The sequence below is a fragment of the Colletes gigas genome, unplaced genomic scaffold, assembly GCF_013123115.1.
Source record: "Colletes gigas isolate AHSC1104 unplaced genomic scaffold, ASM1312311v1 Colletes_gigas_Sc00018, whole genome shotgun sequence".
Classification (NCBI taxonomy): domain Eukaryota; kingdom Metazoa; phylum Arthropoda; class Insecta; order Hymenoptera; family Colletidae; genus Colletes; species Colletes gigas.
The window spans coordinates 2,338,159-2,365,459 of record NW_025106647.1 but is presented as its reverse complement, the minus strand read 5'-3'; the positions used below and the strand labels follow the sequence as shown (position 1 = coordinate 2,365,459).

General features: G+C 35.7%; 2 protein-coding genes across 4 annotated transcripts in view; one reads left to right on the top strand and one right to left on the bottom strand.

Moving 5' to 3' along the window:
• LOC122400523 (alkaline phosphatase-like) overlaps window positions 1-27,301 on the bottom strand; it is a 490,617-nt gene that overhangs the window by 128,356 nt on the left and 334,960 nt on the right. Inside the window, exon 4 of the mRNA XM_043402045.1 lies at window positions 19,408-19,582. Coding sequence (XP_043257980.1) covers window positions 19,408-19,582 — 175 coding nt within the window. The remainder of the gene's footprint in view (window positions 1-19,407; window positions 19,583-27,301) is intronic.
• Window positions 26,727-27,301, top strand: part of LOC122400486 (caspase-1-like) — a 134,258-nt gene continuing 133,683 nt past the window's right edge. For all 3 annotated transcript variants that reach the window (XM_043401990.1, XM_043401988.1, XM_043401989.1), the window contains exon 1: window positions 26,727-26,882. In XM_043401990.1, coding sequence (XP_043257925.1) covers window positions 26,749-26,882 — 134 coding nt within the window. In that variant the 5' untranslated portion in view covers window positions 26,727-26,748. The remainder of the gene's footprint in view (window positions 26,883-27,301) is intronic.

The following is a 27,301-nucleotide window of genomic DNA, read 5'->3' as shown; positions in this document are numbered from 1 at the left end:
ATACCCAATGACCGCGAGACCCCGGTGGTCCGCAGCTGTGTGCCAACGCGGGTTTACGATACGTCAATTGCTATTGAGGCAAGGAAGAGCTCCAAGGATTCCAAGTCCCGTGTGGAGTTTGGAGGTTCCTCAATGGCCGTATCCTAATTTATCAAGTAAAAATGTCTTGAAGGCCTAATCCTCAAAAATAGCGGAGAAGTCACGTCCGTATCATAAACCTCGCGATGTTAAGGTTCCTTCAGAATCCTTAACAGGGGGTAGGTGGTCAATTTTCTCCACGAAGAAAAAAATTTCAAATCGTTCTGAAAAAATTATTTTCGGTTGCGGGGGTCAATTACAATAATTTTTGGTGAATAGACCTACCTCCGAAATCCTACCCATTTTCCAGAAAAAATTTAGTTCGGGCGGAACTTTAAACGTTAATAATTTTTTAACGAAGCTTCCATCAACAAATTAGTATTCTTGATTTTATTATTTTGTCCTCTGGAATGTTCTATTAAAATTTTCCCCAGGGGTGGCCAAACACCCTGTATAGGGTACGAAGAATTTTTTATATACTTTCTATCACAATATACAAGTATGTCACTAGGAAAAACCAACTGGAGCTGCTTCAAACATTTCAACGTTTCGATTCCTTCATATTGCATATTATAAACGAATTCATATTGCACATTATAAACAAATACATAAATATCGCAGGACTTACGAATTTTACTGTCACGAAAAATTGTTTTCGTAGTTGTTGCACGTAACGAAAAAATGAATAAATATCGTAAGGATTGGAAATTTCATTGTTCCAAAAAATTATTTATATTTCATTTGTCTGAAATTTTTGTCCATATAAGAATTCCTTTTCGTCCGTCTCCGGCGTTTTATGGTTAAAGGCGACTTTAACGATAATTTTTCCAGGAATAAGAACTCATTAAAATCCAATCGCGTCCTCGTAAATTGTTCCTCGACCGACTTCCACCCATCGAACCAATTAAATCGCGTTTTCTATTACGCGAAGGGTCAGAGAAATGATGGCGAAGAAGCGTTTCGGGGAAAACGCGAATCAGATTTAGGAAACTGCGTGCACCTTCGCTGTTTGTAATTGTATATTAATTAAAGCGACGCTCGTCGGATGTTCTTAGCGATGGCACGGCGAAAGTCTCCGCCTCCACGGATAGGTTAACCGTTAACGGATTAGACTGGCACGCGGAGATCTATGTTCTCGGAGGATTAGCAATTACGTTAAGTGGGCCGACGTTAGGACCACGTTGGGATGCTAATCGATTCGAGTGCGTCGATACACGATCCTTCATCAAAGCAGCGCTCACGATCCTTTGATCTTGGCATCTGGACCTTCAATTATCATTTAGCATAACGAACAGATGTGTCCTGCTGGTGCCAGGTCGATTAGCGGGTATTTGGTCGCGCAGGATCGAAGTCGTGACGCCAATTCGAGTTTGTATTCGCTTCTACGAAATTTAGAATTATCGAGAATGATGCTTCTTACGATTTCGAGGAAGGTTGGTTAGCTCTACAATAATACCCAAGTTTGCAACATTGCAGTTTCATGAATTGGTGGGGATGACTTTGCGAATAATACCGAGGGATTACTGTAATTCCATATAACTGTTAGCAAATATGTTGTTGCAGTTCGAAATAGAGGGAATTAGTGTGTTATTTCATTTGCTCGGATCAAAATTCTGTACATATTGAACTTGCGCAGTAACTGAACAGTAATAATTCTCAATGCATTTTCTAGTAATATTACCGTGTTTAAAATAGTCTATTTTGTACATTTATTTATTATTTCCCGAGTTCTACCGATATTCGACCTCAACAGACTCCCACGATATTAATTAACATTCAATTGTGAGCGATCATTTCCAACTTTTCTTGATAATTCAACCAAAGTCATTTTCATTAAGCTGGCTACGAGTTTCCCCGCAATCGCTGGTTAATATTTCCGAGATCGCAATAATTGAAACAATTTTATAATGGACGTTCTCTAGCGCGAGGAAAATCGAGGGATGAAGTTTGTAATAAGGATATTAACGGTGATGATTGTTTTCGATCCGCGATTGTTAGTTTAATTTGTCCCCTGGAGGAGATGGCTGCGTTTCGCGGTTTTTACAAGTTAAACGTCCCGGAAACGGTAGATTCGTTTCTTCCTGTGTAAGCAATTTCCGCCTCCCGTTTCTTCGTTTACCGTAAATTCAGGCAACGTTACGCGAGGCGGCGGAAAAATGCCTCGAGTTAATTTCACCAGGAATTTTAAAAGCATCTAGGCACTTTGACATTGGTCAACTAAAGCGACTCACGTAGAAATTCACTTTTAGGAATGTGGTTTCTATCAAATGCAGTTTTTGTGCACAAAGGACAGTCTCTGTTTAAAAACCGAGCTATTGGAATTGATTCTACTATTACTCGATTCGTGTACAATGTTCGATAAATGTGTAGCGATCGGTCGTGCGCACATGGGAAAGTTTTTCTCTCGTGCAAACGGCCCACGTAATTTACGACTCTCGTTCGTCGAAGCTGTTTTTGAGGCAGATATTTTCCAGATTCGCGTATCGAATGTGTTTAGTAAATTCTTTTCCTAAGTCCCTCAACAGCAAATAGAGACCATCATAAATTAGGGATTTCCAGAGGACACTCGAAGCGTTCCCATCGGAGTTTCGCCAAGTGGGCCCAGCGCGGGTGGCCCGAAGGAAATCTTGCAGTGAGGTCGCAACGTCGTCCTCCTCGATCACCACGCTGTTTCGAAAACAAGCACGCCGAGGGCGTAAGAAATAGGCGGTGATTTGGGAAAAATAAACGGCCCTGATTGGAAAGGCCTAACGCGTGGGGTTAACCAATCAGGGTTGTTTAATAATTTTGCCAGTGCGAACGAGGGTGACTGGAAAGCGAAGACGAGAAAACTAGCTGAGCCTTGACTCAAGTAACTTGTCTTCCGCCTTGACAGAATAATAAAGTCTTTGTTACCCATTACTCCGTGTCAGTTAATACACAAGCATCTACCCAGCAAATGTCTCACGTCGGTTATTCTTTTCTGTAAGTCAGTTTAGATTATAAATTCATAAATTGTAAAATTAATGTTTTTATTTTTAAGGCTGCCTCATGTTTCTAGTATTGGAAAAAATATTCTCTTAAATGAACATATGTTTATACGTATTGTAGGGAGGGGAGTGTAGAAAGGGGAGAAGCAGGGTGCATCGGCGAGTACCTGTGTACGTGGCTTGACCGGGCCGAAGCTCGTCGCGGAGCAAGGGTGAATTGATGAGATGTTTATCATCGCAACGGGCCAAGCGATGATAAACATCGATAGTCAGTCGAATGGCGAAGGTCGAAACGCGAAGACGTACATTTAAGAATACCGACGTGTAACATTAATGGCTGTTTAGTTTAAAGTGTTAAAGTTTGGTTTAATTATATTCCGTTTAATTTGTTAATATTTATCACTTTCCTGATCCTACAGTATTTTATAATAGTAGAATGGATTTCAATGAAATTCTATATTTAAGTGCGATATTGAAGAATTGATTCTAGTTTGAACAAAATTGAAATAACTCCCTTTGTTGTATGATTTTTCTAATATGTATTCATTCTTTGTAAAAATGTTACACTATACATTACAGTATACCTCTCAAATAAATCTTAAAGAAAATTAAATTTTACGCAAAATAGTAAAACGTTAAATAAACATTGTTTCTATCTTCTCTAACAAAGAATAAATTAAATTAAATACTTTAACCATATTAACACTAAACCAAGATCAAATAACCGTTTTTAAAATTTCGTTTAGAATTTCTAACATTCAATGATATTTCAGCACCATTTTGACTATATGACTTTTCTTACAGTACTTCCACTGGCTTAAAACAGTCTAACAACGTCTAACAACGTTTTCTCCATAATTCAACCACGGTTAGAAGTGGTAAAGCTGCCTCTTTGAAATGGTTTTTGGTTCATGTCGACCCAACTTTCCGTTCTCGAGATATCGTCGTGTAAAGAAAAACATAATTTATTGAATTCCATTATTTCTCTCTCTTCGTAGTACAACAGTGACAGTAACGCATATTGAAAGTACTAAAACTTTGCAACCGTATATTTCCGAAGCTCCTCATGCTTTATCAATAATTTTTCCACTGTTAAAAGCGGCAAAGCTTCCTCTTTTAAAATGATTTTTGGTTTATGACGATCCAATTTTCCGTTTTGGAGATATCGTAATTTAAATGAAGGGGTAATTTCTTTAATTCCCACTGTCTCTGCCTACGTCTTACGCGGCGGACCTCTCTTTCGCACGTGCATCGTGCTGACCTATTCCAATCACGTGATCGAGTGACCTAGATTTCTAAGACCTCGCGACGTATACAATAAAAAGTAAACAAACGTTTCGAAGCCTTATATCTCCGGAACTAATTACGCTATCGACTTGAACGAACGCTCATTTTAAAGGACTCATCATCCTCTATCTAATGAACATAATAATTATAATTATCTATGCTGCCTTCTATGTTTATTTCGAAATTTGCTTTGACTCTATGCACCCAAAGAAGTATCAGCCATTTCTATTGAGCATACGACTGGTGTGCGATAAAACTGGGTTATAAATTGTTTATGTAATTAAATATCTATAAAGCGAGATTATATTTAGAAGATTTTATGTAAAAAAAATAAAAAATCACGATAAAACGCATTTTATATGACCATTTAGAAACTTTTCAAAAAAAGAACTATTAAATGTGTTATAAAAATGTGTGCCAGTGTGTTGCAATGAATTTAATAATTCTTGTTCCAACTTTTTATAGAACCGACCGTATATACAATTCGATTTTACACTATGTAACAGCCAACACAAAAAGAGAACTGCACCGGAAGAAATAAAGGGAACGCGTAACTGGTGGCACTTTAAAAATGTCGCCTCGCGACACGATGGCGATAAGATAAAACGTAATTTACATATACACACTGGGAGGGCCCGGGCGGTTGCATGCAAATTAAAATAAAGCACTGTGGAAATTTTCGTCGCGGTGGAAATTTGCGAAAACTAACGGCTTCGCCTTGTACCAAAAGCGTCGTTCGCTTTCTCGAACAAAAAGATTTCCGGAGCGTCTCCGCCGCGTGCATTTTCGTGCAGGCCGTGGAAAGAAACAATTTCGCTGTACAGGCACGCTCTCGGATCCGAGATAATACATATTTCGGTGGTTCGCTAGGCGACCAGTAAAGTACGAAGGAGGAATGCAAAAGGGAGAAAAAGCTTCACCGAACATACTTCGACTTCCGTAAATGAGCTATCTCTACGCGTTTTACCCCAGATACGTCTCGTCGACCGACTCTCAGTGGGGGATATTTGTACCAAAAAAGCGAAAAAATCCTTTTTTGAAAGTATGCCCCTAATGAAACATTTATTCGTTAATAGTTAATTGAACATGCCACGATCTAGTATGGCCTATCTTCAAACCACACGAAATTTAAATTTGAAGAATATGCGGAAGAAGAACGAAATTAATTGCTATAAATAATATTTTATGAGTTTTTGAAGAAACAAAATTTTTTAAATAAATATATTAGGTGTACAAATGAATAATCCAAATTATCTTAAGCAGTTATAAAATCAAGTTCAAAGTCAATAGATTTTCTCGCTCTTTTGCGGTCATACAATGTTGAGATATAGGTAGTTAAAACAAGAGATAGATTAGCGGAAGACCCAACATAACCTTCAAAAGTATTCAATTCAGTAGAGTCGAAAATGGCAACAGTTAACACTTGGCATGCGGGCAACGTATTTTTACGTTTTTTACAGTCTGTCGTTGGAGCGCGGGTCACGTAAAAATACGTGTTTAGTAGATTTGTGATGGATAACGGATATTTTCGTAATTTCGTAAAAATATCGTTTTCTGTGTTAAAATAATCATACAGTATATATTTAAGTGTAAAATAAAAAAAGTTTCGTTGATAAAAACGAAGTAGTCTTCGATTTACTGTGATTTTACTGAATAACCAAACTTCCCACGATACACGAAAAAATGCCCGCTGCATGCGTAAGTTGCTGGCGAAGTATACCCGCATGCCAAGTGTTAAGATGCATATACGACACTGCATTCTTTACGAATTCCAACAAGGGAAAAATGCTGCAAGAGAATGCTTTTCTCGATGAAGGTGTTGTATCGTATGATGTGTGCGCATTTTGGTATAAGCGGTTTAAAAGCGGTGATTTGAGTCTAATCGACAAACAACACCTTGGAGGCCCTCGAAAGTGCGACACCGATGATTTGGAATAACTGCTCGCTGAGAATGCGGCACAAACGCAAAAAGAACTTGCGGAACAGTTAGGAGTAACCCAGCAAATGATTTCTAAACGCCTACGTGAGATGGGAAGGATCCAGAAAAAAGGAAAATGGCTTCCGCATGAACTCACTGCAACCAATAAAAATCAACGAGTGGCAGTGTGTCTTTCTCATCTCAATAAGCAGCACCGAAAGTCCTTCTTGTGGAAAATCGTTACGGGCGATGAGATGTGGATAACTCTATGACAATCCGAAACGCAGAAAGTCATGGGTAAATCCCGGTGAAGCATCAACATCGGTCGCAAAACCCAATCGCTTCAGAAAGAAGGTTCTTCTCTGCATTTCGTGGGATATCAAGGGTGTGGTTTATTATGAATTGTTGGAACCGGCTGAAACAGTTACTGCGGTCTACTACCAATATCAATTAATCTGCTTAGGTCAAGCATTGGAACGAAAACGTCCGTATACTGGCAAAGGAGAACGTCTAGTGAAATTGCATGAAAACGCCAGGCCACATATTGCTTCCCATACAAAAGACACTATAATGAGTTTTGGCTGGGACGTCTTGCAGCACCCGGCGTATTCACCAGACATTGCTCCATCTGATTATCACCTGTTCCAGCCGATGCAACACGTCTTATCCGATATGCACTTCCAATCAGTGGATGAGATCCGAAAATAGCTTGACGACTTTATCAGGTCCAAAAACGTAAAATTTTTCCGAGACGGAATTCATCAGCTGCCTGAAAGATGGCTTAAAGTTATAGAAAGTAACGGCGAATACTTTGATTGAACAATTCAATTTCCTTTCTTTTAAAATAAACATTGAATGTGGCTGAAAAAATAGGATTATTCATTTGTACACCTAATATTTGAATTCTCTATCTCGCTGCAGATATTTCGCTAAATAAAATTTATTCGCTAATATAGTTAATTGAACATGTCACGATCTAGTATGGTCTATCCCCAAATCACACGAAATTGAAATTTTGAAGAATATGCGGAAGAAGAATGAAATTAATTACTATAAATAATATTTTATGAGTTTTTAAAGAAACAGAATTTTTTAAATAATACATTTGAATTCCCTATCTTGCTGCAGATATTTCAGTGTAAAATATTCGTATGGGGCTCTAGTAATTTCATTTGTCTCGTGTATCTACCTACAGTGAAATAATTCGACTTGTGTAATACAGACAAAATTCCACTAGATGGTATCGGATTCAGTAATGGCGGTACAAATGCAAAGAGCTTCCATTGCTCGAGAAGAAATTCCAATGAATTTCTTAATTAAAGTTTGTGTAAAGTTTGCGGGATGGAATCAAACTTCAATTCCTGGTTCTTGTATTATAATATAAAGTTAACCTTGGAACGTGCAATTTGAACAAATTTTATTACGATAGTTATTAAAAAAGTATTATATAGAATTTTCTTTACAATTTATAATATTAGAGACAACATTTTGGACTTCATAGAAGTAAATTCAGTAATTTATATTATTTTTTAATGATTTCATTTAGGAGTGATTCTTAAAATGGACTCCAGATTCGTAAATTGAACATTTCTATCAAGTGCAATCAGCTGTTACACTAATGATTCTTAAAATAACCCTCATACGTAATATGGTAAATTGAACGTTTCTATCCCTTCCAAGTCAGCCAGTGAAGTGTGAAAGACATTTAAAAAACGGCTGGTGTCGAATTTCACTTCCGCCGTATGAAAAATGAATGTATCAATCCCAGAGTGATATTCAGTGAAGCATTTTAATGAGTCACACGTTTCATCGAAGGTCGTGCTAATAATATACTATTGTTAAAAAATTTAGTTATGATCATTGATTGTAATCACTTAAAGACATAATGCGGTTTATCAGTCACAAACGTTTAAATCCAAAGTACTTATCAACAATATGGTGTATAGTCACGCGTCGCATGCAATGTTACAGATTATCTGATAAACCTGGGAAGAAAAATGGCTTGTTACACATAGGTACTCCAACACCTTGGTCAATCTGTTATCTTGACATAAAAACCTCTCCGTTTTTTCCCCACTATATCTTGAAGGTAAAGTATACTCACTTTCATTCGTTATTGCAGAACAATTAAAGAAACGTGTGAAGTAAGAAAATTTGGTGGCAAAAGTTGCTCAAACATAATGAGTGTTTTGAGTAATTACAATAATTTTTTTAGAAAAAATGATTCATAAAATCCTTATGAAATATTTAATGATACAACAATGGTTGTCCTCTTGCCGATTTTTCTTTAAAATTTGTTTTTCATTTTTAACGTTTGACGCTCTACAAAAAAGTGATTTAATAGTTTTTTGTAGGTATCCATGAACTCTACTTCATAAATAAATTTGAATGAAATACACCCACTATTGTAGAAATAATGATTGCTGGAATATTGGACCATTTTGATGGGGAGTTTCTCACATTATGGGATTAAGGAACAACATCTCCAAGATTCATAGAATCTATGTTATGATTTTATAGAAAGTTATGATTTTTTAATCATACGCATGAAATTTCGGGGAAACATTTCTGGCCACACATGATATTTTCGGTAAAGAATTTTTTTCTCAAAAGTGCTCAGGATTTCGAGGGTATGTGTATCCACCAAAAATGAGCATAATTGATCCCCGTAACCAAAAATAATTTTTTCAGAATGATCTGAAATTGTTTAATTTCGTCGAAAAGACCATAATGTGTAAAGTCCGCTCGTATACTTCGTCTGTGATGATACCTTCCAGAAGACTTAATATCAAATAATTTCAGTTTTCGAAAATATTTGCCTGATACTGTTATTTGCAGAACATTAAAATGATTGGATTTGTACAGATAAATAAATAAAATAAATACAACATATACCATTACACAAAGTCAGTATTTTCAAAATTTACACTTCCATTCTGTACAATTTAAAAAATTATTGATTTATTTGATCTGTTCGTTGAAATAAAATATTTTTTTTACTTATATTGAACATTTAAAACAAATATTGTACATACATTGATTAAAAATTATTGACTTTGAAATATTATCTATGCATTAATTGCCATCAGATTTGAAAGGGTTAAATTAGACTGCAACAAAATTATTTGAGCTGATGATCGTTTAATTATTTTAGCGACGAGTAGTAAAATAATTTTGTTAAAAATTCAGTCGTCAATTTTACGCCGTTATAAAAACGTTACATATGACTGTCCCCGATGCTAAGCAGAAATTACTCAAGATTATATTTTCACCGCGTCAACGTTTCCGCTACAAAATATTGCAGCAATAAAGCACGAGTGCCGGGTTCCCCTGCCACGGTTCGCGAGGCAATCTCATTTAGAATCACATGACGTATCTAGGCTTTCCATTAAGCTCCCTTTCGTCGATGTTTTTTGCCTTCTCGCGTTCGCCATTCAGCTCTTTCCTGTTTCTTCGCGCAACATGTAAAACAATTTTGCGGATGGAGCACACGCTTGTCATGAACGTTTTTATATTTATTCATTTCATTTACAAATTAGAACGACTTCGACCTACCAGAAAATTAGCACGTGCAAGAAACTGATATGAAATAACAATCATGGTTTTTACTATTAATAGATAGGAACAATTTGATTTAAAATTGTTTAAATTGTAGAATAAAATATATTAAAAAATTTAAATCTTCGGTCGAATAAATCAATGTAATTACTAATCTTTTGATTGATTCCCTTATATTTATAATCTTATAAGTTGATACTTAATAATAATAATATTTCGTTGAAACTCTTAATGTTAGCTGTGCTCCAGAAATTTGTAATGAAATTATTCAACTACAGACTATTTTTCTATTTCTGATTTTGTACAACATTTCAGTGATGAATACAGAGATGAGAAGAATTTAATTCGAGAAAATGGACGGTTTATTCGATAAAACAGTCAAATTATTGTTTGTTTATTATGTAACATTTATTCCATGAGTAACATAATAAGCTGTACGTATTTTATTCTTTCAGTTCTAGTCGAAAAGGTGTCTGTCCGTGTTATTCACCGTTGAAACGAAGTGTGGAAAACACTCGTCTATTTTATTCGCCGTAGAAACATGGCGCTCAAAACGTAACGTAAAAACGCTCGTGTATTCGAGAACTAAGCCAGGCTTGCTGGGTCAGCCTCGCCAACGGAGTTCGCCAGCATTACCAAGCGTTAAACTTTTATTTTTATAACTTTTTTCTCGCAAATTCTGAAACACGTAACTCGTTGAACACGCGTTAAAGGTTATAATTGTGCCCCCAGTATTTTTAATAAGACTTTCGGAAGCGCAATTATTAATTATATTTCTAATATATAGTGCTCCTTTTCATTTTGATTTAATATATTGCAAACGATCCATGAAAGCGTCAAAATTTAATTTTGTTAAACTAGAATATATCAGGAAAGTATATCATACACAAAACAAAGTATTTTCATATATTTTATCATTTATAAACATAATTTTTAACAAAAATTCTTTTTAAAATTGAATTACTGTTACCGAGCACGGACGAAGCAACTTTTCAGTCGTTTTTTAATCGAATTACAGATCTTGGGTTCGCCTCAGTAAGCATGGTAACAGGAGATACAGAAGTCAAGTTCCTCGAAAGCCGCGAACGATAAGCCGCGACAGAAATTTCGAAGAGTTTCGGCCCGGTGCCCCTCCAAGTTCCCGGGGCGAGATTGAATCTCGAATTCACGAAATTTTCTCCATCGAGATAACTCTACCCGTCGACTCGCGAAATCGTTCGTTCGACGTCGACATGACTGCGATGATGCGAATGAATTATTGATCAGGGGGTGCCTCCGTAGGAGCCCCGGCCATCATCGGATAAAGTTCATTCGCCGACTGTCTTCGTCGTTGAAAACTCGACAGATGAATTTGCAAATTTTAGATCGAGCATGGATATGCAGGCGGGAGCTAAATCCGTCTCTGAATGCCGTGGAAACTTCTGACGGAAAATAGCCGCGCCGGCTCGCGTCTGTTCGCGTCGCGAATGAAAGTTCGACGAAAATCGATATTCCGTTTAACGAATGCATAATAGATTCAATTAATTTCGTAATAATTATTTTGTCCGGGGGCCCCCCGCCGCCGCTCGCCGGCTATTGACATAGGCGCGCAATGAAGCCGGTTCCCGGGCATAGTATTCAAATATGAGATAATTAACGGAAATATTGGTGTCACGATAATTCAACATTTTCTCAGGGAAACGAGTGGGGCTTGTTCTACTCGGTGGTGCTCCCGGTAATTGCGTTTCTTGCACATATTTTCCGCCCGTTTCTTGCTGGGAAGATCTTGTCAAAATGAGGATTATACTGTGAAGACGAGTGTTCGAGGGAGTTTATATGAATAATATAATTATAATTCTTTTGTCGTATAATAATATTAATGGAGAAGAGATAGCTAATTAGAAAATTAATTAAGAGGTATAATGTAAACAATATTATACGAGAAAAATGTCATCAAATAATAAATATGCTGAGAGTTCCCTGAGCGGTCACCCATCCTTAGTCTGGACGCGACCAAACGTGCTTAATGTCGGTGATCGGTAGTGGAACTAGAAATGAATTACAAAGAAAATTATTTAAAGAAGATATCAAAATTTAATTTGAGTATATAACAGAATATTATGATTTACTTAAAAAATTTTTGTACTTTTATTAACCCCTTGACTTACGATTTAATTCCAAATAATTTTTCAAACGTATACTGTTTAATTTTGTTTAAATTTGTTCGTACAAGGAACGGGCACGAAAAAAATTGATTTGTTTTACGAATACTTCGTGAATGTAAAAATTTGTTGATTTTAATTTATAAGGCATGATGACGAGTGAGTGGCCTCGTAATTGTGAAACTTGACATCAAGAACTTGTGACGAGTCAGAGACGTCATTGTATGGCAAAGGGTTAATCAGGTATATTATGTTAAATAACAAAATATTCATATACTTTATCACAAAAAAGAATTACACCATGATGATATATACATGACAATGATTTCATTATTGATTTTATTATTTCTTGTAAAACGGAGTACAAAGCCTATAAATAATGTAGTTTGAATTCTAGAAATAAAAATTTTAATAAAAATTGAAAGACGTACAAAAATATTTTCAATCATCCCTTATGTTCGACAGTGGATCTGTGATAAGACCTCAATGATGAGATATACATGACAATGATTTCGAGCAGTTTATTTGGATAAAATAGGTGGTCCAGAAAATTATCTAAATAAATATTTATACCAATCAATTCCAAGAAAGCTAAAATTTTTAAATTAGCCTGATAGGATTGGAGTTAATCTGCAAGGTTGAGATTCCCCATGGCTTTCTCTGCCCTCCAGCTTGGACCTATACAACTTCGAAGCTTCGTACTCGATGGAACGAGCAAACAATAATTGTCAATCGACAAATTGCATCGATAAAGGGAGCAGAAAGGGTGGTCGTGTAACTTCGCGATGCGGGGTCACGTCAATGGCAAACGGCGGGCGATTAATCAACTAGGCGATTCATCTTAATGATCGAGCTAAGACAGCTTGAGCTTTTAAGCTGATAGGCGCAGATGTACGAACGCGGTTATGTTATATGTTTATTACTGGCCTCGATCTACATAACAGCGTTTTACATGAATCTATTATTTTGAGAAAATGGCTACCAGGCAAGTTATTTTCGAGTTCGATCGGTTAATAGAAGTTTTATCGGTCGTTGCCTATTCAAACCGATGCCGCGATGAATCCGCACGTTTGCTAGACGGGATGTGAATTTCTCTAGTGCTCTTGTTTTTCCAATTTGCCGTCAATACTGCTGATTAGACGCCTCTTGAACTTTGGGTACATTGAAAGCCTCGCATTGAATCTCGATACAACGACGCCCCGTACTATATTCGTTTTAATATGCTAATTAGTCTACACAAATGTACAGAGTTAGGTACCCGATTCGATGAGCTCGGATTACTGGGAAATTGCTGAATGAAAATTTTCGATGCAAACGTTAAACAGTTTCAAAGAAAAATATGAATGTGAACGTCCTTTCTTTAGATGAAATTACTAGGTTCTTATGTCTGAATTCGATAGTCTAATAACTGCAATTAAAACATGATTAAAATTGACTAAAATTGTTTACGGAACCAAAACTTTCATTTTAGGCAATTGTAAACTACACAACTTAAAAGTTGTCGTAGTAGTTGCTTTCGTAACCTCATTAAAATTTACGAAGCCTATTAAAATTTATTTTCTTTAACATTTCAACTTGAGAATACATTATTACAGTTCTACTGTTAAAAGTTCTGTCACCCATATATGGGTGGCGTGGCAGTCAAAGTGTTAATTGATATCTTATAAAACTATATGTTAAATTATCATTTAACTATAGTATTACATTTAAGGTCTTCGTGCTTTTGATGGCTGAAAAAAAAATATTTAATCGGGCTTGGTACCGCATATTATAGAGTAATCCAATCACTACTCGTTACATTTGAAGTGGAATTTTAGCAGAGTGGGTGAATCGTTGCCTCTATTAGGTTAAATGGCTGGAGGTCTCCCAAGTTGATCATTTCTGGTGACCTACAATAGTATTTCAGGGTTCGCCGATGCTGTGCGAACGGCAAACACGATATCGCTGCTGGGACTACACGTACAACAATATTTATAACCCAATATCACTTTGCAACTTTCCAAAAATAGTGTGATTTCCTATCTGAGTTGAAATTGTGACAAATTTCTACTACTATTTATAAAGAACGGTGCAATAATATTGATACCAATAGAGAATTTAGATTATCCAGTGTTTTAATTGATTTTCCACTACTCAAAAATGTAGCGTTTACGAGGGAAATTAAATAAAAATTAAATGAATAAAAGGGCAGCATAAACACAATTTAAACGATTTTTAAAAAATATAAAATTCCTGATGGATAAAATTTGACGAGTGAAACGAATTTAAATCTTTCTGTTTTTGTTTATTACAAACATTGTAACAAATATTTAAAAAACAATGTGTCGAAGTAGCATTTACTTAATTCTTTACAAAGAAGAACTCAAGATTGTTACATTACTGAAATGTAAAAATTTGTAGAGCATTGGAAAAAGATTGCAGCATTAAACACTGACAGTTTTTTCGAATAAAATTATATTGGAAGGAAGTTATGATTTTAATAATAATATTTGATATTTAGCCATTTGTAGAATTGAAAATTCAATGATTGAAACAAATACTATGAATTGTACACCTCCGTTATTAAAATAGAATGTAATCTAAAATTTATTACATGATACAACCAACCACTTACTAATTTAATTAGTAAAAGTGTAATAATGTTACGAAAAATTCTATGTTCCTAATAATATGAACGATTTTAAGTTCATTTTGAATACTATCAAATATTAATTTTAATTACCTAAATTCTGTTGATATCCTATTTGCGTCGATCATATTATTTCAATGCGATGACTAATAATATCAGCATTATTAACGGCCCCACGTGAAAGAACGTAACATATAATTATGCACTATTCATCTATATTCAACAAATAATATCATATGATTTATATCAATAAGATGATTCTATCTCTCTTTGTATGGTCAGACAAATACAGCATTATTATATTAGTATTATAATAAATACTATTTAATTTAATATAATTATACAAAAATGCTTTAAATATGAATAAAATAAATTATAAAAAATACGAACACGATTGAAAACAACGACGAAATTAACTTTTACGTAAGTGAATTGATTTTATTATTTCCTGTAAAACGGAGTAGAAAGCCTATAAATAATGTAGTTTGTAAGGACTAGTAGTTCGAATTCTAGAAACAAACATTTTAATAAAGATTGAAAGGCATACAAAAATATTTTCTCAGGCCTTAAATCATCCCTTATGTTTGACAGTGGAATATACCGGACAAAATATGTTGGCAAGGTGGTCAAACATTTTACGCCGTGTAAACAAAGCTTGTTTCCCCGCAAAACGTTACATCGTTAAAACACGTCGAGGATGATTCATCGACGGAAGGGGTCAAAGTATCGCCAGTCGAACGTGTCTATCGGAAATTGAAATCATCGAACAGTTCCGTGGAAATTCTACGTGTACACCAACGACACGGTATAATAAAGCGGGAGATGGAAAGTTCTTATTTACGACCGATTTCGTGGGCTGAATAAACGTCTTCGTTGTACGTCTCCAGAATTTTCGACTCCCCTCGTTCTTGAATTTAGTAGCGTTTATACGGGTGTATAGTCGTCTCTCTCGCATGGAAAATGGAAAATGGAAAATCGAGATAAAAACCCTATCGCCTATCCCGGCGACAACAACCTCTAATACTACCCCTTCGCACACGCTGCTACCACCCTCGCGATCGCCCGCCCTAATATCCGTTCGTGCGCGCCAGAGAAATTCTGTTAATTGCCTGATACTGTTCTAACGAGAGTCAGTTTATAAGCGTGCTCCTCCCACTCCAGAGAGACCTCTAGATTATTACGATCCCCGATGATTTCGATAGATATCGAAATCCGGGGGCAGAGGCGGGTACAAATCCTGCAATCTCGGAAGAATTTCGATTGAGGTGTTAAAATAACAACGGTGAAGTTCGATTTTATTTCGGTTCGTAATTAGAAGAATTTTCGCTCTTCTAATTTCAAAGAACGACGATGGGATCGGGGGAATATCGTATCAAAAAATGGGCGGTACGATATTTCCCCGTTATAAGTGCGTCGTTCCCGTCTTGTTATAAGTACTCTGGCGATCCTTTCCTTCGCGATACGCTGCGAACGGACCGACAGATCGGAGAGGCAACGCGAAGCCCGCTCGAGACTTGGAAAAGAAAAGGGTCAATGTCTTTTAACGAGTTTAGATTGTTTAAAACGTAACTCGAGCTATCGAGTTATTGGATATCTCTTTTAGAAAACAGTATTCAACACTATACAGGATGTTTGACCACCCCTGGGAAAAAATTTAATGGGAGATTTTACAGGCCAAAATAAGACGAAAATGAAGAATACCAATTTGCTGATTGAGACTTCGTTAAAGAGTTATTAACGTTTAAACTTTTGCCTGTGGAACGACAATCTGTGAGCAGCTGCTAGCGATTCTCAGTTAGAAAACTGTAAGGCTGTCGATACGTCACTAAGTAGTTTCTCATGCTGAGTGAGAACCACTATCGTGCGCACGTAGCTGTTCGCAGATTGCCGTTCTACAGGCGGAACTTTAAACGTTAATAACTTTCTAACGAAGCTTCAATCAACAAATTGGTATTCTTGATTTTCGTCTTATTTTGGCTTATAGAATCTCCCATTCGATTTTTCCCCAAAGGTGGCACCCTGTATACCAATAGATATTGTATAATAATGTAGTAATAGAACATTATTTACATTCATGTGATTTAATTTGAATACTTATTTACGCCTGCAGTAAAGTCCTACATCTTTTATTTAACTTTCAATATTTATGCTTTACAATCGTATATTATTGCGATAGAAAAATATAGCGTGTGCATAAATTATCTACTAATTTTAGTAGACGCTCTCGCGTTACGATATTTAATCTGGTTTGAAAATTAAACGTACATGGATGCAACAACAGTGTTTCTGACAAGAGTAATCGTGTTGAACGTATTTAATGTACACGCTAAATAAAACGAGAGCAGCTGGTGTTTCCGATATTTAAACTGTTCCGCGAATTTCCTATTTCATTATTATCAGGTCCATTCCTTGCGTGCTGAATATTCTCCGATAAAATTCACGGTTGAAATTTTGCTTTCCGGTGTACGGTATTCCGTGCAGTGAAATGTATTCTACAGTGACATTTAAATTTACTGCCCGTGTAATGATACGGTGCTCTCATGATAATACTTCCAGGATACATGTTAACAGAGAAATTATATCCGTGTGCTGTATGGAACCAGAAATTAAGTTTTGTGCGCGTGTAAAAGCCTTCCACTTGAATATAATAGTTCGTATGTAATTTTGATTCAACGATTCTAGGTCAACATGAAAGCTTGTTTGTTTTATGATTGATCGTTATGTTTAATTATTAATAAAGAATCGTTTACAAAATATTAAAATAGAATACAGTCAGTGGAGAGAATGTTTAATTTCTAGCGGGAGGAATTGTAATTCGTAAATGCAGGTTTTAAGAAAATCTTGAGATCAAACGAAGTTAATTTTGAAATCTTCTTATAAAAGGAATATTTTTATTACACCATAATTATTATTTCTTATAATAAATATAATATAATAAATATATAATTTTTATAACAAATTATAATTATTTTGTAAATTATAAAAACTGCATAAAATATTTTGCTTCGACTTTAAAAAATACTAACTTAAGGAAAAAAACTAACGTCTTCTCCATCCATTAAATTTTGAATAGTTACTGTGAAAAATGACTATATGTAATTTTAAAATCACTTTATGGTTCGTTGAATAATATTATATTAAAAATTGAGGTTTTAAGTTTCGGATTTTGTAACAGTATTTTAGTCCCTTCTGATACTTGTTATTCACGTATTTTTCCTCTGCACTTGCTTAATTAAGGCCTCGAATAAAATTTACAAACTGCTCTTCTACAGGTTTTAAAACTTATTATCACCCTATTTCATGAAAAATACAGCGCTGGATTGAAATAAACGAGTTTAAGCTGGACGTCTTTTCAACAACTGTGCTTGAAAAATAATTATTTTCGCGCCGCTACATTTGTCCGGAAACAAGCATTAAAATAAAATTTTTAAATTTTAAATCGTTCGTATTGTAACCATTTTTGTATCGTAAGAAAATTTATAAATACAATTTTTCTTGTGGAGATTAATTTACCACTGCATAAATAATGTATTGTTTATACAATGGAATAAAATTTTTGTTTTACGAGAATTATAATAGTGTCGTAAATAAGCTACGTAGAATTGACATTGTTAACATAACTGAGCTAGGATGGAAATTAGTACGCTTTGTATTTTTAATTAAAAGGTTGCTGAAAGTGATATTCATTTGATCACAACGTTACTTAATCCAAGCAAGAGGTTTTTAATTAAAAAGGAAATGGAAATAACGCGTTGAAGCATAGAGTATTAATCCTTTCAATAATGTAAAATGGAAAAAAACCTGATGGAATATAACATTCGCTTTTTCTAAACAGGAAATGCATGTGCAAAAATAAAATACTATTTAGAGAATTAATAATAATTTTATAAATGTTCGCCGTCTCAATTTAAGACATTTATATCCTTCATTAGAAATTACTATTTCCATATTTAATATTACAAAATCTTTAGTGTATCTTATTTTTGCCAGGATATTCATAGTTTTCTCTTTGGAAAATGTAGAATTAGATTAATATATGCAAAACACACTTACTGGAAACAAAATTTAGGAATTTATGTTTTGTACAATTCAAAAGAGTGAGTTAAATATGAAGGATACTATATATTATACTGTACATTTAATACACTATAACAGTGTTTCTCAAAGTAGGATCCCTAGATGACTATGAAGTCACAAAAATAAAGAACCATATTATATGTATAATGGAATTAAAGAAAAATTTAATAATAATTCTCTGAGAAAAGATCTAGGTTAGGGACCACCAATATACATTTTAGATTATGCCTAAAAAGGGCCTCATACATTGGTCGAAACGTCACAATTAATATACTTTCATATATCGTTCCCATAACTAAAAAAAAAAATCTGAATTTTTATCCCTTCAAACAATTTCTGTTTCGTCGAACAATCATCAAAATTTAAATATTTGTATTGCTATTTATAATTTCCAAGGGTGAGATTTTTGAATCCTTAAAATCTGGAATACTTTGCGATTTTTGCTACTCTGCCCTTCCCCTCTGAGCTCTTTCAAATCGATTACTAATCGTAAAATAGTACATGCCAATTTAATAGATAAGCATCTTCAAAGAAAGCATCTTTCCGTTTCCTCAAAGTTTATAAATAAATCCCGAAATGGTACGAAACACGTTACAAAACGGAAGTTACACACTAAGCGTAGAGGAAGAGGAGCAATTGTTAGCAAAGCGTCGCCCGTAATTAAATTCAAATCGAACGGAGCTAACGAAAATCGATGGCACATAATCGTTTGTATTAGCGTTCGATGTCCACAAACGCGTATTTACTTACCCTGTTCCTGCGCCCAATTGATAAGAGACGGTACACGGGCATCAAAACTGGAATAACAGATCTCGAAACGTGCGGAGGAGTCCAGGCCAACAGTCTCGTAATTGGCTTTAACTCCGCAGAGTAGCGCCGTGGCACATGCCGAAGACTCTCCAACTTGGGCATCCATGTTGTAAGTCTGGAAACGAACGAAAGAGGAAGAGGAACTTTAATTAGTTTGCGACATCAGCCGTCTCGTGCAGAAACACGATGACCGCGCTACCAACATTCGCGACAGGGCAAACAGTTGGTCTCGATCACGTCGATATTCGCGGCCCGTTGACCTTTAAACACGCATTACACGAATTTCGTTCGGTTGAATAGCATCGAAGCGGATGACTCGTCGTGCTGCATAGTGTCGATGCACTAGTAAGATATACTATATGATACAAGGACGTCCGGAAACACACGACGATGACCGAACGCGACAAGAAAGTAGCTGTTACCAGGTAACAACATTAATTACAGCGGGGCCCATGTACGCCCGCCAAAAGGTCTAAAGAAACCCCCCTGACCCGTAGCAAGAATAAGTTTATGAAGCCATCGACCATCGGTTGTCTTCCACGCCGTTTTATAATCCGCAATTTGGTTCTCTATTTTAGGCTTAAACATTTTTCAGTTTTATTTCGTCTTGCATGACTTATTGTTAGTAAGGTCAAGGCGCTTCATAAAAATTATTACCTGCTACGGTCGAGGCACGCGGAATTTCCCGGACGTCATTCGATGGTGCCCTCGGTACCTAACGGTGACCGATGGCTTGGAGGCGGTCACCTGTAATATTTTCGACAAATACTTCTCCAATCAGGGAAAACGACCGCCTTCCATGACAAAATTCAAAATACCACAGCAGCCAATCCGCGTGCCTCATCCCCGTCAGAACCCAAGGCCGATTTGTATTTAAGGGTAGCTTTTCTGACGGGGAGAGCATAACAACAAAAAGTTTGAATCAGTTACCATCATATACACATTTTTTAAACCAGGAAACAAAGTTAAACAAGAAAGGTGAAGACCGCACTGTAGTAGACTAAGATAGATTATTAAATATTAAAAATAGTTAATTGTATCTCAATTATTACACCAACCACCAAATATTCAAGCGCTATTAAGTTACCGCTTGAAGCGCATCACAGAACCAGAAAAGGAGAAGTGTGCGCGCTGAACAGTAGCAGATCGACGGACAAAAAGGAAGCGTGAATATGTGTAGGAATTGGGTACAGAGAAAGACCAATGAAATACATTTTTATGGGGGTTCTCTCACATTACGGGGATAAGGAACCACTTCTCTAAGATTCTTAGAATTTTTAAATAATTTTCAATTCATCCAAAAGTTACGATTTTTTAAACATACGCATTTTCGGAGAGACATTTCTGGCCTGAAATTATATTTTTGGTAACGAATTTTTTTCTCGAAAATGGTTAGGATTTCGAGGGTATGTCTATTCACCAAAAATGATTGTAATTAGCCCCCACAACAGAAAACAATTTTTTCATAACGATTTGAAAGTTTTTAATTCTTTTAGGCACCTACCTGTCGATTTTTCTTAAAAATTTGTTTTTGATTTCTAATAAAATTGTTTGACGCTGTACGGAAATGTTATGTAATACTTTTTTGTAGGTACCCATGGGCTCTACTTCACAATTAAATGTCATTGAGATACATTCGCTATTATAGGAGTTATGACCGTTTGAAAATTGGACCATGTTTATGGGGGTTTTCTCATTTTACGGAGTTAAGCAACAACTTATCGAACATTCTTAAAATTTCTACATATTCTTCACTAAAATAGGCCTTGTTTGCAATTCGAAACATTACAATCCTCCAATCCGTTCGGGAGTTATGATGTTTTAAATAAACGCATGAAATTTTAGGGGAATTATTCATTCAAGATTAGACATTATGTTTTCGGTAATGAATTTTTTTCTCGAAAGTGCGTAGGATTTCGAGAGTATGTCTATTCACCAAAAATGATTATAATTAACTTCTCTAACCGGAAATAATTTTTTCACAATGATTTATAATTTTTCCATTTCGCCAAAAAATGTCTGTCGATTTTTCTTAAAAATTCGTTTTTAATTTTTAATAAATCTTCTTGCCGCTCTACGGAAAAGTTATTTAATACTTTTTTGTAGGTATTCATGAGCTCTACTTCATAAATAAATTTCAATGAAATACATTCACTATTGTAGGAAACCATTAGAATCAACTACTGCTTCCTCGAATCCTCGAAGCTATACGAAGCGCCAGAACGTATACAAGGTGGCTATGCATTAGTGTGTGTCAGCAGTTTCCTTCGGACACCGATCTGCCGTCTGATAATAGTGCCTTTTTCAATTTCTCCCATAGTCAACTCACATGTATTTACGCATACACTACAGTTGTTTGCCCATCAACTATGTCAATACTAATCAATACTAATTCAGTGAATAGTTTCTCAACCGACCGTCATCCGTGAGAGTCGGTATGACAGTGAGGTTGGGCCACCTAAGTCCATAAGGTGTAACGTCTACTCGTATACCTCGTCTGTGATATCGCGTCCACGCTTTTATCAGAGACTATATGAAACGCATGAAGACGTCCGGAAATGGACGACGATGACCGAACGCGAATACAAAGCGTCAAATCGACGGACAAAACGAAAGCGTGAATACGTGTAAGAATCGGGTGGAATTCGTTAATATTAAATATATATTTTAGAGTGATTTGTAGTGTATTATAATTATCAACAAATCTGTATGATTGAAATAAATGTTTTATATTTTAGAAAACATACAATGCTCAATTTTAAGTGTTTTCAAAATGGAATATTTATGTTAAGGATTCTAAAGGAACTTTAACATCGCGTGGTTTATGATACTGTGGCGTCGCCTCCCATGCTCGCCACCAGAGGGGTCGCGCTCTCACAAACACTCAACCGACCCCTCGGTTGCTATATACAGTGAGTGTAAAAAGTATTCGTACACTAGTCAATTTGAACAAAAACTTTGCAGAACTTTGTTTATTACAAAAGTATGTTAACAAAAACATACATACATATTCTTAGAAATCTCTGGAACAAATGTCATTAACAACAAATTATTTATTTATATTTATTATGAAAATATTAACAAATTTCCAGAAATTGATCTAAAATATACGCGTAATAAGTATTCGTACAGTCTTTGATTCGTAACATTCCACATAGAACGATTACAAGATAATCCATGATATGTAAACATACTTAGCATCAGTATGTCTGGAGACGCTGCCGGTATAGGTAGTATCCTGAATTCAAACATTATCAACGAAATTATCAGTAAAATGGGACGAAAATGCAAGGAAATCTCTGAAGAAGAAAGGAAAATTGTTATAAATTTACATAATAAGAGTAAAACACTGAGTGAAATTTTTAAAGTTTTAAATTGACCGAGGTCCACGATTCAAGGAATCATTGACAGATATGGCGATCGAAAAACTGTAAAAAATAATCCAAGAAACGGACGTAAACGAATAATAAATGAGTATACCGGCCGATGGATAATTCGAAAAATAAAGCAAAATCCAAAGATAAGTGCGGTGAAAATCACAGCTGAACTTAAAAATGATCTGGACATTAATGTATGCAGTAGCACAGTGCGTAATTTTTTACGGGATAGAGGATATCACGGCAGAGTAGCTCGTAAGAAATATTTCGTAAATGAAATTAATAGAAAGAAACAACTGCAATTCGCGAAAGAGTACGTTAATGTTCCTATGGAGCACTGGAACCGTATTATATTTACTGATGAGAGTAAATTTAACATATTTGGGTCAGATGGACGATGTACAGTATGGCGGAAAAAAAATACCGAGTACGAAAAAAGAAATTTAAAGGCGACCGTAAAGGGGCTCTATGAGTGCGAGCGGGGTTGGATCCCTCCATTTTATCGATGGTATCATGGATCACAAAATGTACATCGATATTCTAAAAGAGCATCTTCAGGTTAGTGCAAATAAAATGCAGTTACAGGGCAATTATATATTTTTGCAAGATAATGATCCAAAGCATAATGCTTATAATACACGTCAGTGGATCCTATATAATGTACCGCAGCAACTAAAAATCCCTCCACAGTCTCCAGACGTAAATGTGATAGAGCACTTATGGAGTCATCTTGAAGAAAAAATTCGAGACCATCACATTTCTTCGAAACAAGATTTAAAAAATGCACTTTTAGAGGAATGGAACAAAATTTCTAGTACTATAACCAAAAATTTAGTAAATTTAATGCCGCAAAGGCTTAAAGCGATTATACAATCTAAAGGAAATCCCACTAGATACTAAAATAGCAAATAGACTGATTTTTGTTACGTTTATGTACTAAAATTTACGTGTACGAATACTTATTACGCGTATATTTCACGCCAATTTCTGGAAATTTGTTAATATTTTCATAATAAATATAAATAAATAATTTGTTGTTAATGACATTTGTTCTAGAGATTTCTAAGAATATGTATGTATGTTTTTGTTAACATACTTTTGTAATAAACAAAGTTCTGCAAAGTTTTTGTTCAAATTGACTAGTGTACGAATACTTTTTACACTCACTGTATGTATAAATTCCTCGAACGACTTCTCAATATCCCAGTCGTCTAAGGCAGGGCCTGCTAGGAAGCGCTACCTCCTTTCCTTTTCTGCCCTCCTACGATTCTCACGAGATCCTACCCGCAGCGAAGAAGCGCCACAATACGGTCGTGACTTCTCCGCTATTTTTGAGGATTAGGACTTCCAGACATTTTTACTTGACAAATTAGGATATGGTCATTAAGGAACCTCCAAACTCCACATGGGTCTTGGAATTCTTGGAGCTCTTCCTTGCCTCAATAGCGATTGACGTATCGACTGCAGACCACCGGGGTCTTGGGAGTTTTGGCTTTCCCCAAATTGTTTATTTAAAAAGGGGCAACGTTCTCGCGCTCACCCTTGCATGGTATACCTGGATACTGGACAGCAGGGTGGGCGGGAATGTTTCAAAAGGCAAGAAACGCCCTGCTAAGGTAACGACTTGGAGGATTGGCTTGACCAATCCTCCCACCGGTTAGCGCTACGCGTTTTCATCACCTTGATAGGGAGAGCCGAAGTTAGGTTAAGGGTAGCATTAGGTTTTGGGATCAGATTAATTTTGACAGAGTTGCGCCTTCACATTTAATCTCCGCAAGAATTCATTCCTGCGTAACAGAAGCATCATCTTCTGTGGGCAAAGGACAAGGTTATCCGGTTTTTTCCCAAACACCAGTTTGGGTGGTCCGTTGAGCACAAGGTTAAGGGTATAAGGTTAAGGAGTGGCTGTACAATAAGCATCCACCACGAGCAACATTTGAAACAACAGGAATATCTGTTTGTGGCCGAAACAATTTAACTTTTATAGAGACATCTGTGATTGTTTTCTCGAAATGTTTCATATAGCTCCAATAAGTTTTTAAAGATTTCCGATGATTTCCATCTTTGAAAACAATTGTTCTCATAAGTATCTACTTATGAAAGATACAAATATTGTTTGAGTATCTCTATTGCAAAGAAAGTCTTTTCAATAATTTATTACAAATGTCTTCGCAGTAGTTACAACACACCTGTTGGGAAACACCTGTCAGTACAAAGTATGATTTATACGACTCGCGAAGAAAGTGCGCCTCGATTTCTGGTCTCTTTAAAATTGTCGAAATAAACAACACCGAAAAAAACGATGATAAATCGAGCGCGTGTCACTCGTCACCGATGACCAAACAAAAGCTATTCTTATCAGGGACGATAAAAGTATTCCTCGACCGAGGCTATCCCGACAGTTCGTTTTCATAAATTATTTCAAACGTTACCGCGAATGCATTGTGTGTATTATCATAAAATCGGTCTTTCTTTGACCGTTGCGTGGGTGGAATAGAGAGAGAGAGAGAGAGACCGGAAGCTCAGTGTACATAAATCTAGTCGGCATTATCCGCAGGCAGGGCTCGCTCGTGTAAAATACTGCTGACTTTCGGCGGTTTTCTTATTATTTGAAAACCGTGCAGGCCACTCGAGTGCCGAGTGATCCGAATAGTAACGCGCCATCGTTTCGATCCAGCTGTTGAGGAAGGGGCGCGTTTCCGGTGGCTAGAAATCCAGTAAAAAAAAGTATTGTGTTATCGTAGCGTGACAGTAACATCCGCGACACATGGTAGATTGATGAGAGACGTAGTCGATCACAAACTGTGGATTTAAATTGACTTTTGCTAGTTTTTTACAAGAGACACTTAACTGTTCGATTCAATGTCCTCGATCGGGGCTTTTGAAATTTTTATGGATCGAAACGTGCAATGCATTTTTTAAAAGAAAGGAGTAGTTGAGTGACAAATATTTTTGTAAATAAAAATTTACAGAATAATGAAATAAAAATTTTAAAAAATTTAAAAAAAATAGATTGTATGCCTTAGTAACTATATTGTGCCTTAACAATATTAAAGATTCACGAAATGTAAATTTGGATATTAAAAAGACCACCATTTTTGTTTTAAATATTTGCCAACTTGTTTTCTAAACAGAGACAAAAAGTCTATTAAAATAATGGTTTGTTTCATGACGTTATCAATCGCGAGTTTGTACATTATCGAGAATATTCATGACAATGTAAGCGATTGTCGAAGCGATCATATCGCAGCATTGATATCAAGAAAGTTTTATAAAAAGCCTCGACATTATCCTCATAATAATAGCGCATCTCTAGCGATCTGGCATGATCAGAATATCGTTGCAACGTCACAATAACCTGCAGGGACGTCTCGGAACAGAAACTACATTTCAATATCGTTGTCAGCTCTTCAACATCAAGCATTATAATCTAAAAGAAGTCGTCCATAAAAATGACAATTCTTTTAAAATTAGTGGATGCTTCCACATCATTGAAAAACCACAACGAACAAGAACTCTTTCAAACTAATAAATAATTGAGCCAATGCAAATTTTTATACATAATCCAAATACAAATGCACGCACTTTATTAACGAATGAATAATTAAAATGTTTAATACGGGATTTTCTACAATCTTAAATACTCTGTGAATTACGATATATCAATTTTAAAATACATTGTTATACTTAAGAAAAAAATAAAGCTCGCCACTGTAGCCTTCCTTAACGAAGACGCGCATATCATCGATACAGAACACTGGAGACTTTATCGAATATTGATAAGATAACGTAAACATGACACTGTACGTTTTCGTTGTGTGTAGGTAGACGCAGTTCACGATAAATCACGATTGATAGCGGTCGCGAGTAGTTGCAACCAGGAACGAGTGGAACACTGTCCAAGATGGATGTGCCAGATTCTAAAGTGAATCAATCGAAGAAAAACGCGAAGAAGACTGCGGATGATACACAAGATGCTTCCGCGTCAGGTCAATACAATCAGAGCAAGATGGACGCGTGGATGTGGAAAAACCCAAAGTGAGTGACACTTTCACGCTTCGTAGCAACTGTTTCTAGCCATCAAATATGTTCTGGGAATCTTTCACGTTCGATGATACTGCTTTTGCATTTACTAGCGTTAATACAATAAAATTGGAATTTTTTAGTATTAATTATATTGTTAATAACGTGTAAATTTGCAACATCTGTTGGGTTATTGAAAATATACAGGGTGCTATAAGCGGAAAGGGGGATGAATCTAGGTGAAGGAATAAGTAAAAAATGTGAAGTGACATTTTTTCAAATAAAACTACTAATTTAATTTACAATAAGTATTTAACGATTTGATGAAATTGTTAAATGTTGAGCTTTCACACACACAACCATCGAAGTATTAAACCTGTCTCGAAAAGGGTTAACCGTTCAATTTGTCAAAGTTCCCAAAGAAATTCGTGCAC